General features: G+C 39.4%; 1 protein-coding gene across 2 annotated transcripts in view; it reads left to right on the top strand.

Annotated features, from left to right (window-relative positions):
- The window catches only part of LOC134224487 (calcineurin-binding protein cabin-1-like), an 89532-nt gene extending 73935 nt beyond the window's left edge, over nucleotides 1–15597 (top strand). For both annotated transcript variants that reach the window (XM_062703846.1, XM_062703847.1), the window contains exons 13-22: nucleotides 1337–1465; nucleotides 1646–1924; nucleotides 2029–2376; nucleotides 3018–3185; nucleotides 10672–11320; nucleotides 11543–11656; nucleotides 11724–11972; nucleotides 12042–12205; nucleotides 12475–12895; nucleotides 15116–15597. In XM_062703846.1, the coding sequence (XP_062559830.1) occupies nucleotides 1337–1465; nucleotides 1646–1924; nucleotides 2029–2376; nucleotides 3018–3185; nucleotides 10672–11320; nucleotides 11543–11656; nucleotides 11724–11972; nucleotides 12042–12205; nucleotides 12475–12895; nucleotides 15116–15544 (2950 nt within the window). In that variant the 3' untranslated portion in view covers nucleotides 15545–15597. The remainder of the gene's footprint in view (nucleotides 1–1336; nucleotides 1466–1645; nucleotides 1925–2028; nucleotides 2377–3017; nucleotides 3186–10671; nucleotides 11321–11542; nucleotides 11657–11723; nucleotides 11973–12041; nucleotides 12206–12474; nucleotides 12896–15115) is intronic.
- The last annotated feature ends 7885 nt before the right edge of the window (nucleotides 15598–23482 follow it).

The raw sequence follows: 23482 nt of genomic DNA, 5'->3' as shown, positions 1-23482 counted from the left end.
TCATTAAAATGATTTCGTGTATAACTAACGAGGGGTTCATATTTCTGATGAATTTAACTCAGATCCTTAATATACTCACCGAAAGCTTTCGAAAGAATGTAAATTTAGGCATTTTTAAGAACCTCGTGCAAATAGTGGCCCGGTTTCAGCGAGAATTACTCTATAAAATATTGAAGATGTCTTATATGAAACACATATTTGAAGATTGTCTAAGTAAGAGATAGCGGAATTATAGACTTTCATACATGATGTCTCGAAAATTAATTTTTTTAATGCACATTGCTTAATAAACATTGCTGATACAATATCTTATTTCCTAAAATAGGATTTATATATTGGGAATTATGACTTGTGTCAACTAAAATTCATGAAGTAAAATCTAAGCAAAGCTCCAGAGGGTCGAAATATAGGGGCATACCATTTCGACTAAAGAATGGGTCACTGACGGCTGTCTGATACCGTTATCTGTATATTTTGAACAATGGATGCATGCTTCTATTGGTCAATTGATTATATTTCATCAAACCAATAACGATATTCCATTCCAAACATGAGCGAAGTTAGGAACACTTTTGCGCGAAATAAGGAGCATACAACGGTCTCAAATTCATACCGCATTTTTTTTTTTTAAATAGCAGCAAGGTTTGCAAGTAACATTTTTTTGAGAACCTAGAATCCTTCTACGTGATGCAGTAGCAAATGTTCCCAAATGGCCACTACATGTTTTTCAATGAACGTTTTAACTTTGTCAGATCTGCGCGAAATTAGGGTACTTCACGGTATAAAGGTTGTAATTTTCGACGATCACTTTTTCTCGGATTAAAAATTCGGTTAGATTTGACTACACGCTCTTGAATACCAGCATAGAACGTCTGACTCATGTCAAATATCTGGGCGTAATTCTGGTTACCAAACCTACGTGCGTATCGCGTACGTTGTAGGTAAGGTTTTCAAACCCCTGGGCTTAATCTTTTGGATGGCTAAAAAATTTCTGACATTTACTGTCTGAAGTCTCTGTATCGCTCATTGGTGCGGTAGGTACTGGAGTTTTGCTCCGCCGTTCGGTATCTCAATTATGAACGGTGCAGAACAACTTATCGAGTCCCTGCAATAACGTTTTCTACGATTTGCACTGCGTAGACTACCATGGAGAGATCAGTTACGGTTGCCAAATTATGATAGCCACTGGGGCAGACCATTTCGTTTATTAATATACCTTAGAGCTTGTTTAGTGGATTGTTTTCATAAGTCTAAAAAGCCAATTTTTACGGAGGAACCTTAAAATTAATTTTAAATGATGTGGAAAATAAAACATTAATAATCTTATTTATTGCAGGCAAGATGATTTGAATATGGTTTGTCGGAAAAACAGAGGGATCAACCAAGTACCTACAATTGACATGGAAGAGGAATCTCTGTTTAGTTCTGTGATGCTGTTTTTCGTTGCTCATGATCTTCTCGGAAGGTAGTTATACAAAAAGTATCCATCAACAAATAACGTCACGTTTTTAGGGGAGGGGGATCGGTTTGCAAAGTTTGACGATCCATATGTCTTTTAGATAATTAATGCGAAGATGGGTTAGAAAGGGTCTAACAAGGGTAATCCGAGACGTATTTTTGAACGTATCAATGATTTTTTCTTTAGGCGACAGTGGTGCTCCAAAGGAAACAACGTCTTCTTGTTTATGGTACTTGATGCCATTGTTCCTATGATACGTTCTCCCATGTTCGAACCGTACCGGGATATTGTAAGTGAATGTATAGAGCAGACCACGTATTGTCTTTACGGATATCCACCGAAAAAGGGAAGAACCAGACATCTACAAGATCATGAATCTACTGCAGCAAATTTAACTTGGGAACGAGCTGTTCAGCTGTTCGACATATATCGGCCGGATGTATTACCGGAATTCAATTCTTACAAGTAAGTGTAATACAGAATTACAATTTCATGGTTTTTACGAGGTAACTGAAAGCAAAATGAAGGTATGTGAGAATTCAATAAATTAGGCCAACTTTTTTTTCTAGAATCGATTCAATTTCAACTGACATGGAAGCACTTCTTCAGCACATTTTGTTATTGATGCCAGAGGCCTGCGACGTTGCGCCATATACCGGAGCAATTATGGAATTCATCAATGGAAAAGAGAGTGTTTTCACCAATGTTGTTCGCGAGGATCTGCTATGTTTCAAAATTCGCACCATATACTATATCTTGGCGGACTATTATTTTAAGAACAGAGACTTTGGTAAAGCGATAAAATACTATGCAATGGATTTGACTGTTGAGCCTACCCGATTCGATTCGTGGGCGGGAATTTCCTTATCAAAAGCTAGCAAGTGTGAAACAATCTTGAATTCTGCTGAAGTGCTGAAGTAAGTTTCTAAATTCTCGTTAATTGTAAATTGGACATAATTACTAAATACAATTGTGGGACCTATCTTAGGGCAATAACACGTGTTTCAGATAATGGTCCCATTTCCAGTATAGGCTCAGAAATCAAAAAGACCGGAATAGATATTAAATTCTTTTGTTCTGTTCTTTGGAGTATGGAGGGTGCGTGAAAAATATTAAAATCACAACACATCAGTTTTCTTAGAGTTTTCTGTGAACGATGAATATTTTTTATTTTCCCAAAAATGTTATGAACTCATACTCAAACATTGTTATTTCACAGAAGAAGAAAATAATATTTGTTTCGGACTAAAAGAAATATTGTTTTGGCAACATAGTACAGTAATTGTGTGTATTAAAAACTTGACGTAGCTAGACTGTCTCCACTCGCTTAACAGTCCCATTTGACTTTTCATCACTTTTGAGTTAATCCAATGAATAGTGTTCATTTCAAATATACCTACTTCCATTAATCATAATAAAAATAGCAATTTTGCATGTCCATGAGTGTAACAAGTACCAAGTCATGTGCGTCCCATATTTAAAGTCCCATTACATAACATAGCATAAGAGTCACACTACAAATTTACATTGTGTAAAATACTTATTATTTTATTTACAGTTATCGATCTCTTCTGGATGAAACTAGCAGCACAATAAGATGTTTTGAGCAGGCGTTGAAGTTTAATGACGATGATCCGCAAGTATGGGTTGAATATGGCTCATTTGCGTATTATGTTAGCTCGTTTTGTGGTAGGCATATCAAAACAGTCATTCACTCGAAGGATTGGTAAGTATTTCAGTCTAATTATGCATACATGCATTACATTTTCAATACCGTCGTCGGGGGTGACAATGGGGAGTGGGAGTGAAAATGGGTCACTGTTTCAACTACTTAGAATGCTTGTTGAATAGATTGAATGTATCTGAGGACAAGAAGACTAGAATATAAGAGACCTATTTGAACGATTTTGCTATCCGACCTTCAGGCTGCCTGTAAGAGCAATGACCCATTCTCACCCCCGATGGCGGTACGTAGTTTATACAGTTTAGCCACTACTTTATATGTTGTATGTACCACCTTCTTCACTTGTTAACGTACTATGTAACCAACCCAGTCATCAGAACGTCGGCTCAGAACGTTCACCTCAATTTGGGAGATTTGTGCCAGTCATACTTCCATTCACGAATTCCAGTTGCTATCGCCCAGAGGCGCCGTCACGGTCCGAGACGTGGGGAGGACAAAAATCTATAAAATACTTTTAGAAAGTTACAGGGACTTTCCGGAGATCCTCTCGCATTTCAAGATATTTTTTCGGACATCCCCAGAGAAGTTATTCCCTATGACTATTAAGACAATCATTGCATTTTCATAGATTATAGAAGATTTCCGAAAAGTATGTATTCAAACATCTTTACGAATTTCCAGAATTGATTATGGTTTTCTGTAAATTTTATAAAATATTCAATGGTTTCAAGCAATTATTATCACAAAATTCTAGAAATTCGAACCATTTTTTCATTTTTTTTAGAAACATCTCTACGATCTACCAGTAACGCTTATGATCGTCGAAGAATCTTTCAAGGTGTTCAGTATTAGTAGTAGAACAGTACTGCCGTAATCTGGAAAAGTGACGTAACAGCCATTTTACAACAGGCATGTTTTCCATTTTTCTGTTAAAGAGCTCGATGAGTAGTACTCGTTAACACCATTTTTGGAAAATGGCCTATACGTCACTTTTTCAGATTACGGCAGTACTGGCTCCAGTTCAAAAGATTTTCCAGCTTTCAATCTCCAGCGGAGTATTCCCTTCCTGTTGGAAAATAGCCGAAATGTTTCCTGTATATAAAAAGGGTAACAAGCGCGATGTTAATAACTACAGGGGAATTACATCGTTATGCGCCGTATCGAAGTTATTTGAACTTGTTATCATTGATTACGTCAGTGCACACTGCAAGCAACACATCAACACAGACCAGCATGGCTTTGTAACTGGGCGCTCCACAACTACGAATTTACTGTGTTCAACCTCGTACATCACGGAAAGTATGAACACTCGGGCCCAAACGGATGTGATCTACACAGACCTTTCTGCTGCGTTCGATAAGCTGAATCATGACATCGCGATCGCAAAACTGGACCGATTAGGTATCGGTGGGGATCTTTTGAAATGGTTTCGCTCGTATCTTACTGACCGCCAATTAACGGTCGCATTAGGCGACAACCGATCAACGTACTTTCGTGCAACGTCGGGTATACCACAAGGCAGCCATTTAGGACCGCTGATTTTTATCATGTACTTCAATGATGTCCATCACGCTGTTAAGGGTCCACAATTATCATTTGCCGATGATCTCAAGATATTCCTACGTATCTGCTCGGTTACTGATTGACATACTCTCCAAGGTCAAATCAATGCTTTCGCTGATTGGTGCACTACGAACCGGATGGTTGTTAATCCGACAAAATATTCCGTTATCACATTTTCATGCAAAAAAGAGCCGATTATCTTCAATTACCATTTGCTGGGAACTACACTCGAACGGGTGAATCACGTGAAGGACTTGGGTGTGGTTTTAGACTCAAAACTGACATTTTCACACCACCTTTCATACGTTGTCGACAAAGCGTCTAGAACCCTGGGCTTTGTCATGAAAACAGCGAAAAATTTTACGAACGTCTATTGTCTGAAATCGCTGTACTGTTCTTTGGTGCGCTCTACACTAGAGTATTGTTCGTCAGTATGGAGCCCGTATTACAACAACGGCGTAGAACGTATTGAATCTATTCAACGGCGTTTCCTGCGGTTTGCGCTTCGAAGACTAAACTGGAGAGACCCGTTGCATCTTCCTAGTTACGAAGATCGCTGTCGCTTGATTGCCTTAGAGCCACTGCGTATCCGCCGGGATGTGGGCAGAGCCCTATGTGTAGCTGATGTACTTCAAGGAAGAATGGATTGCGAACAAGTTTTACAACAAGTCAACATGAACGTTCAACCAAGACCGCTACGGAACAGTTCAATGCTGAGGCTCCCCCTTCGTCGCACTAACTACGGTGCAGAAACTGCAATCTACGGCCTCCAGAGAACGTTTCTTCCATGTTCGACTTGAACTTGACGCGGAATGTTCTTCGTCGTAGATTTTCTGAATTTTTTCGTTGATTGTATGTGATAAGGCTGCATTTTATTTGTTTTAATTTTTTATCCTGAAAATGCTACTATGTTATATTTTCTTGACTATGTGCGTTTTTTAGTATTAATTAATATTTACATACATCATTAGGGCCAATTGTAGTCTGTTGATGAAATCACACAATAAACAATTAGTACAGTACTGTAGGATTCATGAGTTTTCAGAAATCTCAAGAATAATGCTACTCCGTATTTTAGACTTCTTTCTTTCTAACTACTTAAATGTCATGCAAGCGTAGGTATATTTGTGATTCCTACAAATTTAAATTAACTCTACGAAACATTCATAGTTATTTTTCTAATTGGCTTGCTACCAAAGTCCACACATCCTTTTTACTTACTTACTTATGGATCCTGTACACCTCCGGTGGTGCAAAGGGCCGACTTGAAAGATCTCCATCTTGAGCGTTGCCCGGCTATCGCTTTAACCTGTTACCAGGTTAGATTTCGGTCGACTTCTTTTATTTCTTTATTGAGGCTTCGTCGCCATGAGCTTCTGGGTCTGCCTCTGCTGCGATGTCCCGCTGGGTTCCAGTCTAATGCTTGTTTACAGATTTCGTTTCCGCCCCTACGTAGAGTGTGGCCGACCCAGCCCCACTTCCGATCCCGAATTTCTGTTGCTATCGGCCTCTGGTGACAACGACGATGGCGCTTGTTGTTTGAGATCCAGTTGTGAGGCCACCAGGCCCGAATTATATACCGCAGGTATCTGTTAATGAACACCTGCAGCCGTTGAGTGTTCTCCACTGATACACACCATGTTTCGCTAGCGTATAACAGCACAGATTTTACGTTAGAGTTGAAAATTCGTATTTTGGTGCGTTCACTTATCTGCCTGTTTTTCCAGATATTTTTTAAACTCGCAAAGGCAGCCCTTGCTTTCTTGATCCGTGCGCCTATGTCGATCTTGGTACCGCCGTCTGACGCCATTTGGCTACCAAGATATTGGAAGCTTTCAACATTCTCCACTGGTTGCCCGGCTACTGTGAAACTGGAAGGAGTCACCGTGTTTACATCCAACGATTTGGTTTTGTTGACGTTGATGACTAAACCTGCCGAAGAGGAGCGGATGTGCTACAATCATCATAAACTACTTAATTTTTGCATATTTCTCCAATTGTTCTCTCATATCATTGTTTAGTTTCTCAATTTTTGGAAACGAGCTCGCCAGCCTAGTGACTACAGCTTCTGCCTTATAGACAGGAGGTCTGACAAAGACTACATCACATAAATTCTACATCACTTTTTTAAGTAAATCCTCGATGGAAGTGTACATTTACTATTTATCTACCCTACAGAAATAACGAAATTTCTTTTCCGTGGTTTTGCGGGGATGCAGACGTTTTCTCGATCTCTAGTAAGAACAATAACTACACACTAACATTTCTCTCCTTTCCTGACTGACTGGGGCCCTTATTGATCTATATTTGAGTGCTGCTGAAGCGTGTAGATCCGGAATATGTGGTAAATCCCAAGCTTTATTCATTTGGATCGTAGCGCAATTTACACCAATTCTGATCAGTCAACCATTGACAAGTACAGTCAGGCTGAACTAAGCTAAGTTATATCCTTGTTTAGATATTAAACGTTTGTTCAATTCGCCTGTCGGTCTGTCTATTCTTATAAAATTTCAGAAATTCTCTGAGCATCCCCGAACTAGCAGAAATCATTACGTACTTCTAGCAAATTTTCTTCAATTTTATGGAAGAGCAAAACTATTAGAAACTTCAAGACTTCTTGGAAAATCTCAAAACATCATTGACCACTTATTGGAATAGAAAAAAAACCTGAAACTCTGAAGAGCCTTTCAGAATAGATTTCTCTTTTACAATCCTGAAAACCTCCACGATTGTCAGTTTAACCTCTGATAAACTTTCAAACCTCTGATTAACACTGAAACGTTTTTGAACAAATTTTTTTTCGATCTAGAAATTGAAACAGTATTAGATCTTATAATTATCCATATTATAAATAGAGGTAATAAACTATAGAGGACGATTGTCGCTGCGGTTCCCGTTGTTATCGTCCCAAACATGTAGGGTACCTATCTGTCAAAACGTACTGATTTTTCCTTTGTTGCCATTTAGTGCCCTATCCTCGCCAGCAAAAGATGTTCCGCCAGTGACGACAGCGACAATCTTCCTCTATAGTTTATTAGCTCTATTATATTATATGATCTTACCATAATCATGGGTAGCACAATGCTTCGACTGTCCTACCCAGGTATTTTTATGCGTAGGACATGTCCTACTTGTCCCACCCACTACCGGCGCCACTGCTATCGCCCTTTGGCGACACCCACGATTATTTATGGGGAATTTTTCAACTTTTTTTTTTTTTTTAAGGTGTTGGCTCTTGTTTCGGACGGCAGACCGATCGCGCGATTTGCCGAAATTTCGTGTTTTGCATTGCGCGGCCGGTAATAAAGTTAATTAGTTCAGTGCGTGTTGGCTCTTGTTTCGGACGGCAGAACGACGGCGCGATTTGCCGAAATTTTGTGTTTTGTTTTGTTTTTCCCTTAGGACGGTTCGTAAGTAAATTGATGAATATATTTTATTACTTTTACAGCATATACTGTTATTGACAAACGCTCTATATTGTCGAATAGAGCTCCCTATTATTTACCTTTCCCACTAACACAAATTTTCCTTCCCGAGACATCTATGAAGGTAGTATGGGTTCCCTGCATCTTCACTAGTAGATGTTGAACTAACATTCCTTCCCTTCCTTCCGTGATTGTAAGGACGTGGCCAGGTATACAACTGCTACTGTATAGAAAAAGGTACTAATCCCAAGTACCAATTTGCGACAATATACAGTAGATTGCTCAATTCAAGCTCTGGCTGGTAAGGGGGCGGGTGTCGCGGGAGAGGGTTCTCTTCGTCGACTTCCCCCTTATTTGAATGAAAGTGACAGGCAGGGAGTTTCTTTGCAGTTTATCACCTCAGAATGCAAGTTCGCATTGTTTTCTTTCGTTCTGAAGTGATAAACCAGAGAGAGATCTGCTGCTTGTCACTTTTGTTTAAGGGGAGAGTCTTCTCTTGCGACATTCGCCCTTATTCCGGATGGAGCTTGAATTGAGCATTGTATAGCCACCCACGATTTGTACAATCACATATGCTATGCTATGCTATGCTAATTTTTCAACTTTTTTTTTAACTCACTACAAAGAGTATTTCATGCCTTTTCGAACCGTGCACCCTGGCACTAGTAGTGCCAGTTCGAAGTCGTTGAAATGATCCAGCATTGCGGGTATAGATTAATTAGGCAAGCTTTCCAAGGTTGAGGCGAATTCTTTCAGATAAGGTGGGACAAATCAGATGGAAACCTTCGCTTTCTTCGCCACATCGCGGATCGAAAGATTTGGTTGACGCTTGAGCAGATTCAATACCTTCCTTGCCTTCTCCGGATTAGTTTTCTTTCTTTTTATGCCGCTGCTTGGCCGCCGCTGGCTCATTTGGATCTCCTTGAATGATTTCGTCACCCGTGATACCATCGAATGATGGATTCCCAGGTGTTTCCCGATCCATCTATGGCAGTCGGGGTTACCACAACGACGCACACATTTTTTGTGGAACTGTTCTTGTTACGATGCCATCTCAATAACCACTTGAATGATTGTGATAAACTTCTGCCAATGTGAGCATTACACTCTTAGATAGCTACAGTCAAAATTTCATCAGTTTTTACCCACAGGCTATACAGTTACAAGCTACTCCATGTGTCTGGTATAATTTCATGCAATTTGGTGGTTATTTAGGGGTGGGGGGTGGGGGGTGCGCCAGGCAATTTGTGTTTATGTGATATTTAATATGGGAAAAATTGAGAATTCATTCAAATTTTTACTCATCATTAGGGAGTTTTCTCATTCTCTCTCTCATGCTTGTTATGAAAAACAAAGAAAGCTTCCTCTACCCAACGTGTGCTGTTCCGTGGATGAAGCCAAATTTTAGTTTTTTTCCGCCATAATCCCGGATAAGTGAAAAAACATATTTTTTAGTTGGTGAAAGCAAGTGGTGGGTTAGAATTCAACACAGGAGTAAAGACAAAGTACTCACCGTTTTTGCCTTTCTTGTGCAACAAAGTTGTTCCGAAAGGCTATCTTTTCACTCCAATATCGAACTTTTTCTAGAAGGCTCAGAGACCCATATGCCCATAGTGTTACATACCAATCGACTCAGCACGACGAACTGAGAAAATGTCTGTCTGTCCGTGTGTATGTGTGTGTGAAAAAACATTAGCCAATTTTTCACATACTAATTCTAAACCGATTCTCTCACACCAAGTTACATTCGACAGAGAATAAAGCTTAGTTGATCACTATTGAATTTCATAACGATTGTGCATTCAAAAAAAAATCTAAATATTTAAATAGTTATGAAACATAGTAATTAAGTTATAGCAATGCCTTGAAGTATCAATCCATGCAAGCTCTTCTATTCGATTTAGTACACGACTTTAGGACTACAATTGAAACGCAAGCTGATTGCATGCAGGTTACGATGCATAACGCCATAACGTTTCTCCAGCTTTCTGGTATAATAAAAAGCTCGCATAAAACGCGCACGCCAATACTTTACTTAGTGATTTTAAAATTAATATCACAAATTATTCAGTATTTCTACGAATTCCCCGATAATGTATTTGATTGGGTTGTTTAATAATACACGAGAAAGGCGTAATCACTGCTAAGTGGATCAGTCTGGTTTTTTTTTCATTTTACTTACTTTTTATCCAAGCGATCAATGTACAGACTATTTTTTGACATAATGTAAGTTGTTAGCCCAAGATTCTCTATCCGCCATGATGGAGCTGATGCCAGGGTTCATCAAGCTTCTTGATATACTTTGCTTTTCACAATTGTGATGTAGTTTCGATAAATTACTAACTGCATAACTTCAACGGAGTGGCCTTAGTTCTTGAATCCTATTTGTCGTTGTCTATTGATTGTAATTTCGAACTGAAAGTTGAGGTTGCGCAAAGTCTGTAAAATATTTGCGAATTAGATTCTGTTTTGTTTTGAATTGTTTTGAATAATCAAATATGAAAGCATTTGTTAAATCTAATGTATTTTTTTGTACACAGCTCGTCATATTTGAAGACGCAACAAACATATTATTTGGACGTTTCATTTGGAAGCTTCACCAGAGTGAATGAAGTATTCAACTTAAACCAGAAAGAGGATCACGACAACGAAGTCAGCGAGGACGACAAATGGTTGTACCATTATATGCTGGGTAAAATTGCTGAAAAAAGGAAAGAACGACCGGCAGTTTATCTCACTCATTATCTAAAAGCTGCCAAATGTCTGTATGAGTGCAGTGCAACATATCCAATCAAGATCAACCACAGTAACCCTTCTCAGCTTTCCATCGAAGCGCTGGAACTATTCTATCGTACCAATGCAGCAATCATGAAGTACACTGAAAAACATTCATCAATCTGTAAACAAGAGGCAAGCTTATTCAAAAAAATCCTCAACGAGTTATCAGTAAGCCCATTTGCAGTCAATAGAGCCAAAATTAGTGACGCGGCTTTCAAGAGAAAGCTGGTTGAATCAGTTGATAAACCTCAGGCTTCTAATGTGAATTTTAGTCCGGTAGCGATGTCGAAAAGTGACGTTGCATCTGACACTGCCACTGAAGAAAATAAGCCGACAGGAATTGAAAATCCTTTCGAAAATCGTGTATTGAAGCCTATCAAAATGGATTGCTTGTCTAGAAGAGCATCACAGGTAAGAACGTTTATGATTCTTATAACGCGTGTGATAGATACAATATAAGGTGCAATTAGATCGGGGCATTTATTAAACCACGTGTACTCAGTACACGCATGCTTCTGTTCTAGATGAGGATTGCATATATTCATGAAATTTAATCAAAAATTGAACACCCTCTCGTTTTTTGCAGTAGGTACACTTTCATTGAAACTTTTACTTGATTTTTTTTTTATCTAGGAAAGCACCCCTTTATCCAATACTACTCCAACAAGCAATGCTACCAGTTCAATGTCATCTGTATCGGACTCTCAAAGCTCTGGAACTGATAGTGACACTACCACTGATGACGAGGTAGCCTAACCTAATATGAACTTATCGCCGAGGTACGTCATCAATATTTTTTGTTATCACTTTTCAGACATGCATTACATCTACCGATCGGGATGCCATTTTTAAAGACTGCATAAAAAATCTAGAAGAATGTGTTATCAGATTTCCAGAGCATTACAAATCTGTATACAGGCTAGCGTACCACTACTTGAATGCTCCAGGCGAGACTAAATCGTTTGAAAAATGTAATCAGCTGTTATTAGGATCGTATAAGGCTACATTAGGGAATCAAATTGCTGGCTTATTCACGGAAAGGAGAAGCAATAACTTTTTCAATGTAAGTAGACTCAACATAGATTTAAATGTCTTCTTCATCATATTCTGTTTCTTTTATTATATGATTAAGGGTATTTGGAGAATTCCTTCGTCGGATATCGACAGGCCCGGAAGTTTCGCCTCGCATTTGTTCAAATGCGTAGCAATACTAATTGAAACACTTAAAAACAATAACGATCACGAAACGCTTCTTGAGTTGGCGATTCAACTCTATCGAAGACCGGATACCGATAAGTAAGTAAAGATGACGAAAGTGGGTTTTAGACAATGTATAGTTCAGTCATCGAGTCAAATAATGTGCTAATAATATTCATATAATTTGAAAGGCATGTTAATAATCTGAATACCTCGGTTGTTATTCTTTTTTATATCTTTATTAGCAAGACTTTCAGCCCAAGGCTGGCTCGTCTCGGGGTTTTTATTTATGTCAGACGTCAAAATAATAGACCTTTTCTCATTGGGCGCCAATTAGTAACTAAAGCATTCATTGTGTTTTTTTTCAGAGAATATTTGAATGACTATGATCGCAACGAATTGTCTCTCCAGGCTGTGTCAACCTGTATTTCAGTGTACCGAAGCGTTCTCAAGCAAATAGCAGCACAGAAAAATGATATTGCATTCCTAACGCTTCTCGTAGACATTTTCAAAGGGTACAGAAGGTGCATCAAACACATGCAACACAAAGAGTTTAATTTTTCTGCTGTGTTGCTCGACGCGTATAAATCGTTTGTACAAGATAAAGCAACAATTCCTGAGTCAGCCAACGTATTGGACCTCGCCGTAAAGCTATGTACGTATGAGATAAACTATCGTAAATCTATGGAAAAAATGGTCGGTAAACAAATGGAGAAAGCCAACAAAATTGTCAACCTGTGCACCGATACGCCATCCACCATGATCACGCCAATGCAGCCAATATCTGCGGTAAGTAGTGAAACGCTTTGACTAGAATTAGTGCTAGTGTATCTATGGGGCCATTGAAGTGGCGCCCGAAATTCATTGGGGCATAGTTTTGTTATTTCGTTACACTTTAGGGAGGGTAGAGCAAAATGCTCCAGTTCGTTCGGATCCCACCGGGGACGAAAAGTTGATGGACATTCGCGCTACAAGGTGAACAAATCCAGTTAATTTATTTGTTTCGCTGAAGGTATTGAAAAGGTGTTTACCGAACATTTGAAAAGGTGACATAACTGTTGCCGTATTAAGCAAGTTGTTCATGTCGTTTTTAACGATGCCATTCCCACTGTGCTGGCGGTGTCGCATTTGATCAGACAAGTTATTTCTCTATCGGACATCATGGCTAGGCTTGCCAGCAATCCTTTATAGTTCCTAAATCCATTGATGGATTCTTTTTTTGGCCACCACACGCACAGATGAAAGTATGCTCTTTTGGGCACAAATACACTCTTTTCCGGGAGAATGGGACTACCCACAAAAGGAGTAAAATTTGACGCATAAAAAGAATAAGTTTTACACACTTTTCCTGTTTTTATGCATAAATGTTATTCATTTGTGAATAAAAGATAGTCATAATTGTGCATAATATTTATTCCTTTTTGTGTGTAGTCCCATTCTCCCACGAAAGAGCGTACTTTGAGGTCATATTTGAATACTTTATAGTCAAAAGAGCATATTTCAAAGTCTTTTGTGTGTAAACTTTTTTAGCAGTGCAGGGCAGCAAGAAGGCCATCAACTAAAAAACAACATGGGACAACTATTCTTAGGACGGCAGTGTAGGTACACTCGCCTAAAACGCGAGGCGATAAAAGTTGTTGGTGAATGCGTCGAAAGCATAAGGAGATTTTTCTGTTTTTTTTTACCTAGTTGGTGGCCGACATTTTTATAAGGGGTCCTCTTTAGCATGGCGCTAAGATGCGCGGCTATAAAGCAAGACCATGCTGACTGGATAGGTGCGATTCCCGGTGCCGGTCTAGGCAATTTTCGGTTTGGAAATTTTCTTGAATTTCCTAGGCATAAAAGTATTATTACGTTAACTCATGATACACGAATGCTAAAATGGTAACTTGGCTTAGAATTCATTTATTTATTACCAGACTAAGGCCGGACTAAGGCCATTCAGCTCGGTCCATGGCTGCACTTCGCCAACCACGCAGTCTGCGGAGGGTCCGCAAATCGTCCTCCACCTGATCGATCCACCTTGCCCGTTGTGCACCTCGCCTTCTTGTTCCCGTCGGATCGTTGTCGAGAACCATTTTCACCGAATTACTGGCTACGTGCCCGGGCCAAAGCAGTCTTCCGATTTTTGCGGTGTGAACGATGGATGGTTCTCCCAACAGCTGATGCAACTCGTGGTTCATTCGCCTCCTCCACGTTCCGTCCGCCATCTGCACCCACCATAGATGGTACGCAACACTTTCCTTTCGAAAACTCCCAGTGCGCGTTGGTCCTCCACGAGCATCGTCCAGGTCTCGTGTCCGTAGAGAACTACCGGTCTAATGAGCGTTTTGTAGATAGTCAGTTTGGTACGGCGGCGAACTCTATTCGATCGGAGCGTTTTGCGGAGTCCAAAGGGCGTACGATTTCCTGCCACCATGCGTCTCCGAATTGTTCTGAATTACACGAATTCTTCAACCACCTCGACTTCATCACAAACTCGTGGTGGGTGGCTTACGTTGTCTTCTCTTGAGCATCTTCCTATCATGTACTTCGTCTTTGACGTGTGGATGACTAGTCCAATCCGTTAAACTTCGCTCTTCAGTCTGGTGTAGGCTTCCTCCATCTTATCAAAGTTACGTGTCATCGGCGAAGCCAAATAACTGGACAGACTTCGTGAAAATCGTACCACTCGTGTCAATCCCTGCCCTTCGTATTAGTCCCTTCAAAGCGATGTTGAATAGCAGACACGAAAGACCATCACCTTGCCGTAATCCTCTGCCGGTTTCGAAAGGGACTCGAGAATGCCCCTAAAACTCGAACTACGCACATCAATGGCGTTATGGACAGAATGGGCTGAAAATATATATTTCCTTGTAACACACCACGTAAAGGTTTCTACCCAGAGTTACGAGTTTTCCAGCAGAATCTCGGTTCAAATGTGAGAGAACATAGTTCTTTGAAAATATTTGTAATGAATTTATTTAATTTAATTTAGATGCCTACTAAACATAATTATTCTTTGTTTAGGCTTTTATTCCAGGACTGACGAAGCATCGTAAAATTATTGCACCAAAACTATTAAACGCTTCAAACACGGCAGCTACATCTCATGGAATGGTTCCAGTAGGTTCTCCATCAATTACTTCAGTGTCTCTTCCAGGACTTACGATTACACCTGTGACAATTACTCCATCTTTTTCATCATCCGGAACTCTGGCACCAAACACTACTATATCACCAGTTGTTTCACGCAGTGCATCGGAACTATTGAAAACATGTTCTAAGACGGATACTGTATCTGATTTCTCGAGGATGAACTTCGGGAGCTTTTCTAATCTTGGCTATGATAACGCAATTTTTCAATACAACAAGATGATTGCTGAAAGTTTATTCCTGAGTAAACCATCTACGTCTAGTGGCACTACAAATAAGGACGTAAACGCACCAATGGAGTAATGTATGCGTTGAAAAATAAATGAAAAAAGTTTTTTTTGCAATAAAATATTAAATGTTTTTATTACAGATATCACATCAACATTTATTTTACAGTAAATCATCCTCGGATTAACCATTCTTTATCTGAAGTTTCTATCTAGAGAAGTTAGGACAGCTAGTGATCAATACCGCCTATAATATGACATGACGTATAATGGTTCAGGCGGTGAACAATACCGCCAGATGAAGAAGATTTAAATTTCAGGGCTGTTACAACAATAACGGATTTCGCGATTTTCGCGTTTTCGCGAATTGCGCGGATTTGTCGCGGATTTACACTTCCAGTCGCGAAAATCGCGGTTCCGTCAAATATTGTCGCGAAAATCGCGGATTGATAACTACGATAACTACGCGAAAATCGCGATTTCCCTCAATTTAATTTTAGGATTAAGTCAACATGTCATTTATTTGGGTGTTTGCAAAATGGGCAACCCCTCGACATCCAAACACATAGTATTTGAATAATCTTTCAATAGTCGTATGGATGTTGGTGTAAGTGGACACATAGAAAGTCTGTCGAATTGTCAGATCGATCATATTGCATTTCTGGATTACCGAAATACCGAGAGCTATTTATTTTATTGCTTAGAACTTTTGTGCCGCTAATTGCGGAATTACAATTATGATTACTGGCGCTGTATAGAGTGTCGATGATAAAGTCGGATCAAACGCAGTAATATTCACACCTGCAACTGTCGGGACGGAACTGATAGCTGATCGAAGCTGTCTTTATTTAGGTGTTTTGAAATTTATAATTTTAGGTTCAACGCCAATGAGGAAAGAAATTAAAAGGATTTAGCAATTTCAATTAAGAGGAAGGCCGGACCAGAAGGACCGTCTTGTGAGTCAACCAAGGGCTTCGTCAGTTATTTGAATTAATATTACTACATTGAAATGATTGTAAGAATAAAATTTGGTAGAAAAAAAAAACACAAAAACACTAATAAAATAGACAAAAATTGCGATGATAGGGTTCGACGGTTCCGGCTTCTCCGGACTGGAATCTTGGGGTTCCTGCCGCTTTGTATGGCTTTTTTTTCATAAGGGTGGTGCAAATATGGTTCATCTGCATCCTCGAGTGTCTCGCAGTAATCTTTTTTATGCGCGCTGTTCTCCGGTGGTATGTTAACTTGCTGCTGTAGCTGAAGGATTGAGGTCTAGGTTGGGAATGCCACATTTTGACCATTCTCGCCAATATTAGCTGCCACACAGAAAATCCTTGTGGATTATTCGACCTTTCTTTTTGTGAGTAAGGATCAGACTGCCTTTCAATTGTTGGGGTGATATTCAGAAATCCGAATATCGTCGGTTGAACGAGAGGTTTTTTTTTATTTCCCGACCATCAGTTGGGTCTAGTTTTGTACCATGCTCAATGACTCCCACTATTGCAGGCATCCTATTCAAACCATTCAGTAATCATCCTTTGTTCTATTATGCATTCCAATAACTTTTTGGTAGGCTAGTTTTTGTTCCATTACTTTCGCTTCAAAATTCCTAGCTGTTCTTATATCCATTGAGAGTTCGTGATTACTCAGTTGCAGTAAACTGTCTGACTGAACTTGTTCCTTGAGACTCCAAACGAATCCTACGATGGATAGCACATACGATGTTGTAATGCTCACTATAGATGGCAAAACGCCATCGTGTACGCGGCTTACCAAGAAGACTACGGCCTCTTCTAGGATGTCTAGTGCATGTTATCTTCGCTTGACGCTCTTCCGTCAAATGAACAACGTGTCGAGTCTGCCGTGTTGTATAAGCTTAGCAATACCCATCCATTATCTCATACGTAGTGATAATGACATCATTTTTCAAATCGTGAATATTATCCAAGTTCTTAAAAATTCGCAGGCCTCCTCTGGTTTCATTTCGCCTGAGTACTTTTAAATCAGATTCGTCAGGCTTTGCTTGGGCCTCTGCAGAGTTCTGTAGAGAATCGCTTGCTTTGAAAAAAAAATGGTCTTATATTATTTCCTAGCTGACGAATTGATGGAAGTACACAATGCAATGACTGATCAATAAATAGCCTGACAGGTTATTGATGCGTCCAAGCCCTTGTAAAATGATAGTAGAGATTAGAAGAATACTATATAGTGTACTAAAAAAGTATAATTCAAATATAGCCCTATGACAACAGACTGCCATCTGCACAACCTACTTATAAAGAAATGCAATGATACAACATCGATTCAAATGGGGGGTTTCCCGGAAATATTAAAAATTGAATTACTTTCGGGCATAGTTCAACGCTGCACATATATTTTCTGTGGCTCATGATATAGTTAAAGCGTTAACTATGTTCTTTTATATATAACATAAATAAGTAAATGTTCTTTCATTTTGTTTTCTATTGATGAATATGCCAATAGATTAGAAGCAAACATATTGAAAAAAATTAAAATTATAAAACGTATAATTATAAGTAAGAAATTATATTTTTGTTTGTCGCGGATTTGTTTTTACAGTCGCGGTTTTCAATTTTCTAGTCGCGGATTTCGCGGATTGAAATTCGACTATTTTGTAACAGCCCTGAAATTTGCTTATAGCGTATTTACAACATGTGTTGAGATTTGAAATAGCACGAATTCAATTATATCACTGGAAGACAATTATTGCAGCGAAGATTTATTGTAGCTAGAATAACATTTGAAAAGAGCTTAGCAGCCTAATTGTAGTCGTTCCAGTTTTTCGTCCCTCCTTATTCGTTGGTGAATGTCTTAGGACATCCGTCGAATATTTGAATTCTCGTGGGCTGTGTACTCTGAAGTATGTCCCGATCGAACCAGTAGTTCTAGTAATACATAGGCGATGTACCAAACATTCTGGTTAGTATCGTCTCTTTTTCTTTGTTCCGTTTTGTCAATCAAACTTTTATTTATGTGATAGTCTACTATTTGGAAGTCGATTGCTTTGATTGGAAGTTCAAAATTCATTCAAATAATTCATGTCTTCGGTAGATTTAGTCATTAACGTCAAGAAGACCAAATCGTTTAAATGTGAACACGGCGACTCCTTCCAGCTTCACACTAAATGGGTAATCAGTGAGAATGTTGAAAGCTTCCAATATCTTGTTAGCCAAATAACGTCAGACAGCCGTACCAAGATCGACATAGGCGCACGAATCTAGATGGCAACGGCGGCCTTTGCGAATAAAAACAAATACATTTATAAAAACGGCAGATATGTGAACGGTAAAAAATCCGTATTTTTAACTCTGACGTAAAATCTGTGCTGTTATACGCTAGCGAAACATGGTGTGTATCAGTGGAGAACATTCAACGGCAGGTGAACTCAGCATGACATCGCAGCAGAGACAGACTCATAGCTCATGGCGGCAAAGTCTCAATAAAGAAATAAAAGAAGTCGACTAACATCTAAATTGGCAACAGGTTAAGGTTATCACGCTAGGTAGAAATCAAATTAAAATCGAAATTTGCACAGCAGAGGGTCTGAGGAAAGCAGCCGAAGCTCATTAGGGAAGTGTTGGTGGGTCGTGATCTTGAATGCCCTTTGTCCACCATTTTTGAAAGCCGCTGATGTTAGGCTGTAACCATTGTTCACTCATCCCTTTCGCTGATCTATTCCCTTAAGAATGTCTTCCTGTTGTTTACTGTTAAACCCTTTTTGTATGTATTCCTTTCGCCGTTGTCTGCCAAGAAATGTTTTTTTGTGTGTCTTTATTAAGGAGACTTTTAGCCCTAGGCAGAAATGTTTACTTATCCCGTTACAGATGTGAAACATCGCCAAGGATGCCATCTATGTCTATGTCATCACGTCAGTTGAAGAAAAGCAAATTTCTACACTATGTTTCTATGTGTGTCAATAAGGTACATACTCATGCAATGTCGGGCACAGAATAGCTGTAAATTAATAACTGAAGAAATGCTAGGTACTAGAATACTGAAATGCTAATAGGTGTTGATAAGCAGGCCATGTTCCAATCAAAGAGTTATTCGACGGATGTCTTAAGACATTCGCTCGATTAAGACATGGCGTGGTTGGTAGCTAGCCATGCGGTGGTATTTTGTTGTGTAAAAGAGAGTAAGTAGGAGGAAAAGTTCGAAAAAAAAAAGATAAGAAATGCGCTCCGGCGGAAATAGGCGGAGTAGCAAAAGTACAAGATGATCCGGAAAGGGGCTGTTCATATACCATGTGGATAGTTTAGGGGGAGGGGGTGTATGGCAAATGTCCACGATCCATACATTTTTTTAAATTTACGCTGAGGAGGGGGTATCTAAAACTGACCAAAACCTGTCAACATGGTACATGGACAGCCCCAAAAGAGGAGAAACAAATGAAAAAATGCGATGAAACTAACTGAGAAATGCTCTGCGATGGAAATAGACGGAGATCAAGTTGATCTAAAACAAAAAAAAGTTGATCTATAACAAAAACAATTTGGACTTCGGTACAAGATCTGAGTAAAAAAAAGAAACAGTTTGGCCTTCGGTTGAGGTGGATGAAGAGTTACAAAAATAATATGAAAGCAATGGAAAAGAACGATGGTTGATGATTTTTTGATTTTATGGTTTGATCGAAGTTCTTGTGACTGGAGAACTAACATGATAGAGAATTGAAAAAAATCAACTAAGTGTTCTTTAGCGATTTTTTAAACCAAACATAATCACAGAAGAGAGTAGAGGTGAGCGGAATTATGGTAGTAGCAGATTGCATTAGAATAATAATCGAAAATACTGCGCCTATGTCGATCTTGGCACGGCTACCACCAACATTCTCACTGATTGCCCATTTACTGTGAAACTGGAAGGAGTCGCATTGTTCACATTTAAACGATGTGGTCTTCTTGACGTAGATGACTAAATCTGCCGAAGACGAGCGCTCAGCAAGGTCTTACTCTACATATCAGAACGCCGTTGAGCGAGGAGTACAACGTAATCCACCAATTCGTTTAGGTGCTCTATGGTTACAGGCTGCCAAAGCAGCCTGTGGTTTAATTCATGGCCAATCGCACCTACTAGAATCTCGTCGATTACGATGAGGAACAGTAGCGGCAATAGGATACATCTCCCGTGATGAACTTACTTTTAAAATGAAAAATCACGTTAATAAAGTATTCAAAAAAATAGGATACATCCTTGCCTCGCACCGGCTAGGACCCAGATGGGGTCAGACAAGACCCCTTTGTGCAGCACACTACACGAGAAGATTTCGTATTGTGCCTCGATGATGTCGATGATTTTCTCAGGAATCCCTTTGCGTCTCAGGGCACATATTCTCGTGATTGAGACGGTCGAAAGTTTTTTCATAGTCAATGAAAACCAAATATATAGACTCTAGGAAATCGTTAACCTGCAACACTGCCCCCACTCGCATAGCAGTCCCATTTGACTTTTCATAACTTTTGAGTTAACTCAATGAATGGGAAGCGGGCTTGGTAGTCATATGGCTACTGCTTCTGCCTCATACGCAGGAGGTCGTGGGTTCAATCCCAGGTCCGTTCCATTCTCCTACTTTGTATCTTTCTCTTTATTTCTCATGTTCTAGCAATCGCTAGAACTGGAAATGGACTTCCATACCGTTTCCATTACTATTCCTATACCTTCAACTTGAGTATTCTATCAGTAATCTGCTAGAATTGGAAATGAACTGCCTCTCCAACCTAACCCAGAAATTCCAACAAATTCCGCATGAACTCGTGGCAAGTGCAGAGGTATATTCGGCTTGCAGTGGGCGAGTGATTGCATCATCATTTCCTCCCTTCCCTACATTGACTTGCATTCTGACGTGGCAGGCGCCAGTATGACCTAACAAATGAGATCACCAGTACTTGTACATTTAAGATGTGTGCTAGTCCCAAGCAAACATCTGTTGGTTCCCTGTGCAAGAACAGCTGATCTGGTCATAATGGAGTAGCAACTACGAGCAGTCAATCAAGCTCAAGCTCAAGCTCAAGCTTTTGAGTTAACTCAATGAATGGAAGATGCGATTTGAACCATTATCTCAGTATGCGAAAAAACAATATGGGACTGTTATGCAAGTGGTGGTAGTATAGAATGATGCGGAGCTTGACAATATGGTCCATACAGGATCTTCTGGAACGAAATTCGGTCTGCTGCTGCCAAAGAGTCGCACCAATCTTCATCTGAATCCGGACTAGGATAACTCATAGGACTTTGAAAATGGTTCACGGCAACATAATCTAGCTTCTGGGGCATAGCATTTCATACTCAGCCGCTGTATTACCTGGCTGGAGCCTTATCTCCCTGGTGAACAGACGCTCAACCAGTCGGGTCAAATTTGTTTAAAGTACCACCCAACACCAGGACTAGGCACGGTTGGTTTGTTGGGGCCTGGTTGCGGATGCAGCTTTTTATAGAAGTCAAAACATCATAGTCCGGACCGAGAATCGAACTAACCATCTCCACGCCTTTGCTCGCAAGGCTAACTGGAGACCCCTTTCGTTTATATAAGGACTGTATCTAAAGGCATTTGTTTGGGCCTATTTCCACTCGACGTATTTGTGTTTATACCCGAGCAAAGCTTGAGAGCAAATCGAAAACTAATTTTGATATTGGTTCCGATAACAAAATAAGTACACAGTTTGATGTCATATCATACAATTTAGAAAAATTAACAGCAAAATGAGATCAAAATATGTAATCAGTCATGATGATTCATATTTGAAAACAAATTATGATTTCAATTTGATATCTATATCAAAATATGTTTTCTATATGCGCTCTTTATGTTTTCAGACTTTGCTCGGGTATCGGTGTTCACCCCGCGACTATGGTCTATGGTCAACAAGCTTGGGAAACACTACACATTTACAATGATATGGAAATGCTAATATCATCTTCCAAACTTGGACGTACATGTTCATGATAGAATTAGAGGCGAAAGTATAGAATTGATAGTTCCCGTTAGGATACGGCAGGCGTGAATAATGTTTTTATAGAAGTCGATTTGAAAGCGAGCGGAGGGCAATATTTGTGATGGCACATATCACACGACCTTCCTTCTGCCAAGCTCCCGTATGAAGAGGGAGGGAAGAATATCAGTGTGGAAGCTGATATATCTCCACTGGCTGTACGTCCAAGTTTGGAAGATGATATTACATTTCCTTATCATTGTAAATCGTTTAACTTCACGTAGAAGTAACACACACGAAATCATTAATTTAGTGTACTACACATTTGTTAAACTGCTGAAAAAGGGAAGAAAAACAGTACTAAATGACCCGAATTCGGACCAGAAGATAACCATTTTTTTAAAAAAACTGGTGCAATTTTTTGTTATTTCGTGATTTGGCGATAAAGATAAATATTGGATATAGTTTTTGTTCAATATCTTATTTATCCGTAAAGCTGAACAATAACATTTGAAATCAAGCAAATCATAACACAGTCCGTTGTTAGCGACCATAGTGTGTGAAGTTCTCGATAATAAACAATGTGGGCTCGCTTGACTGTGGATATACAACAGTAGAGCACATGTGACTGTTCGGCAAATCAAGCATTCGTTCATTCCAGGGGTTTTGCAAATTTAGTATCAATTTGTCCATTTCGGAAGCATGTGCTGTGCATATCGCGGCCAAGTTATTCAACAAAAAAATATTTCTAGTACGGCCGAGTTGCCGAATAATATGCAATTAGAGATGATACAGTGTTTAACCGATTTTGTCACTCCCTGATTTCGTCTGCTCACGATTTTATCACGTTTTCGACCAGATTTTGTCGCTCGTTTTATTCTCGTAAATAATACCGCAAATAACATGATATCCATGGAATAACCTTTACCGTATGTGGTTTATTATGAATAATCTATGAGTAGATTTTACTAGGTTTTGTGACTAAAAATAACAAGTACGCATTTTGCCTTACCAAGGTATAAACTGCTGCATTTTTCAACAGTTTCATTTTGTCACCCCAACATCCA

The sequence above is a fragment of the Armigeres subalbatus genome, chromosome 3 (genome assembly GCF_024139115.2).
Source record: "Armigeres subalbatus isolate Guangzhou_Male chromosome 3, GZ_Asu_2, whole genome shotgun sequence".
NCBI classification, from domain to species: Eukaryota; Metazoa; Arthropoda; class Insecta; order Diptera; family Culicidae; genus Armigeres; species Armigeres subalbatus.
Note: the sequence above shows the minus strand (reverse complement) of the source record. Positions and strands in the feature narration are given on the sequence as shown.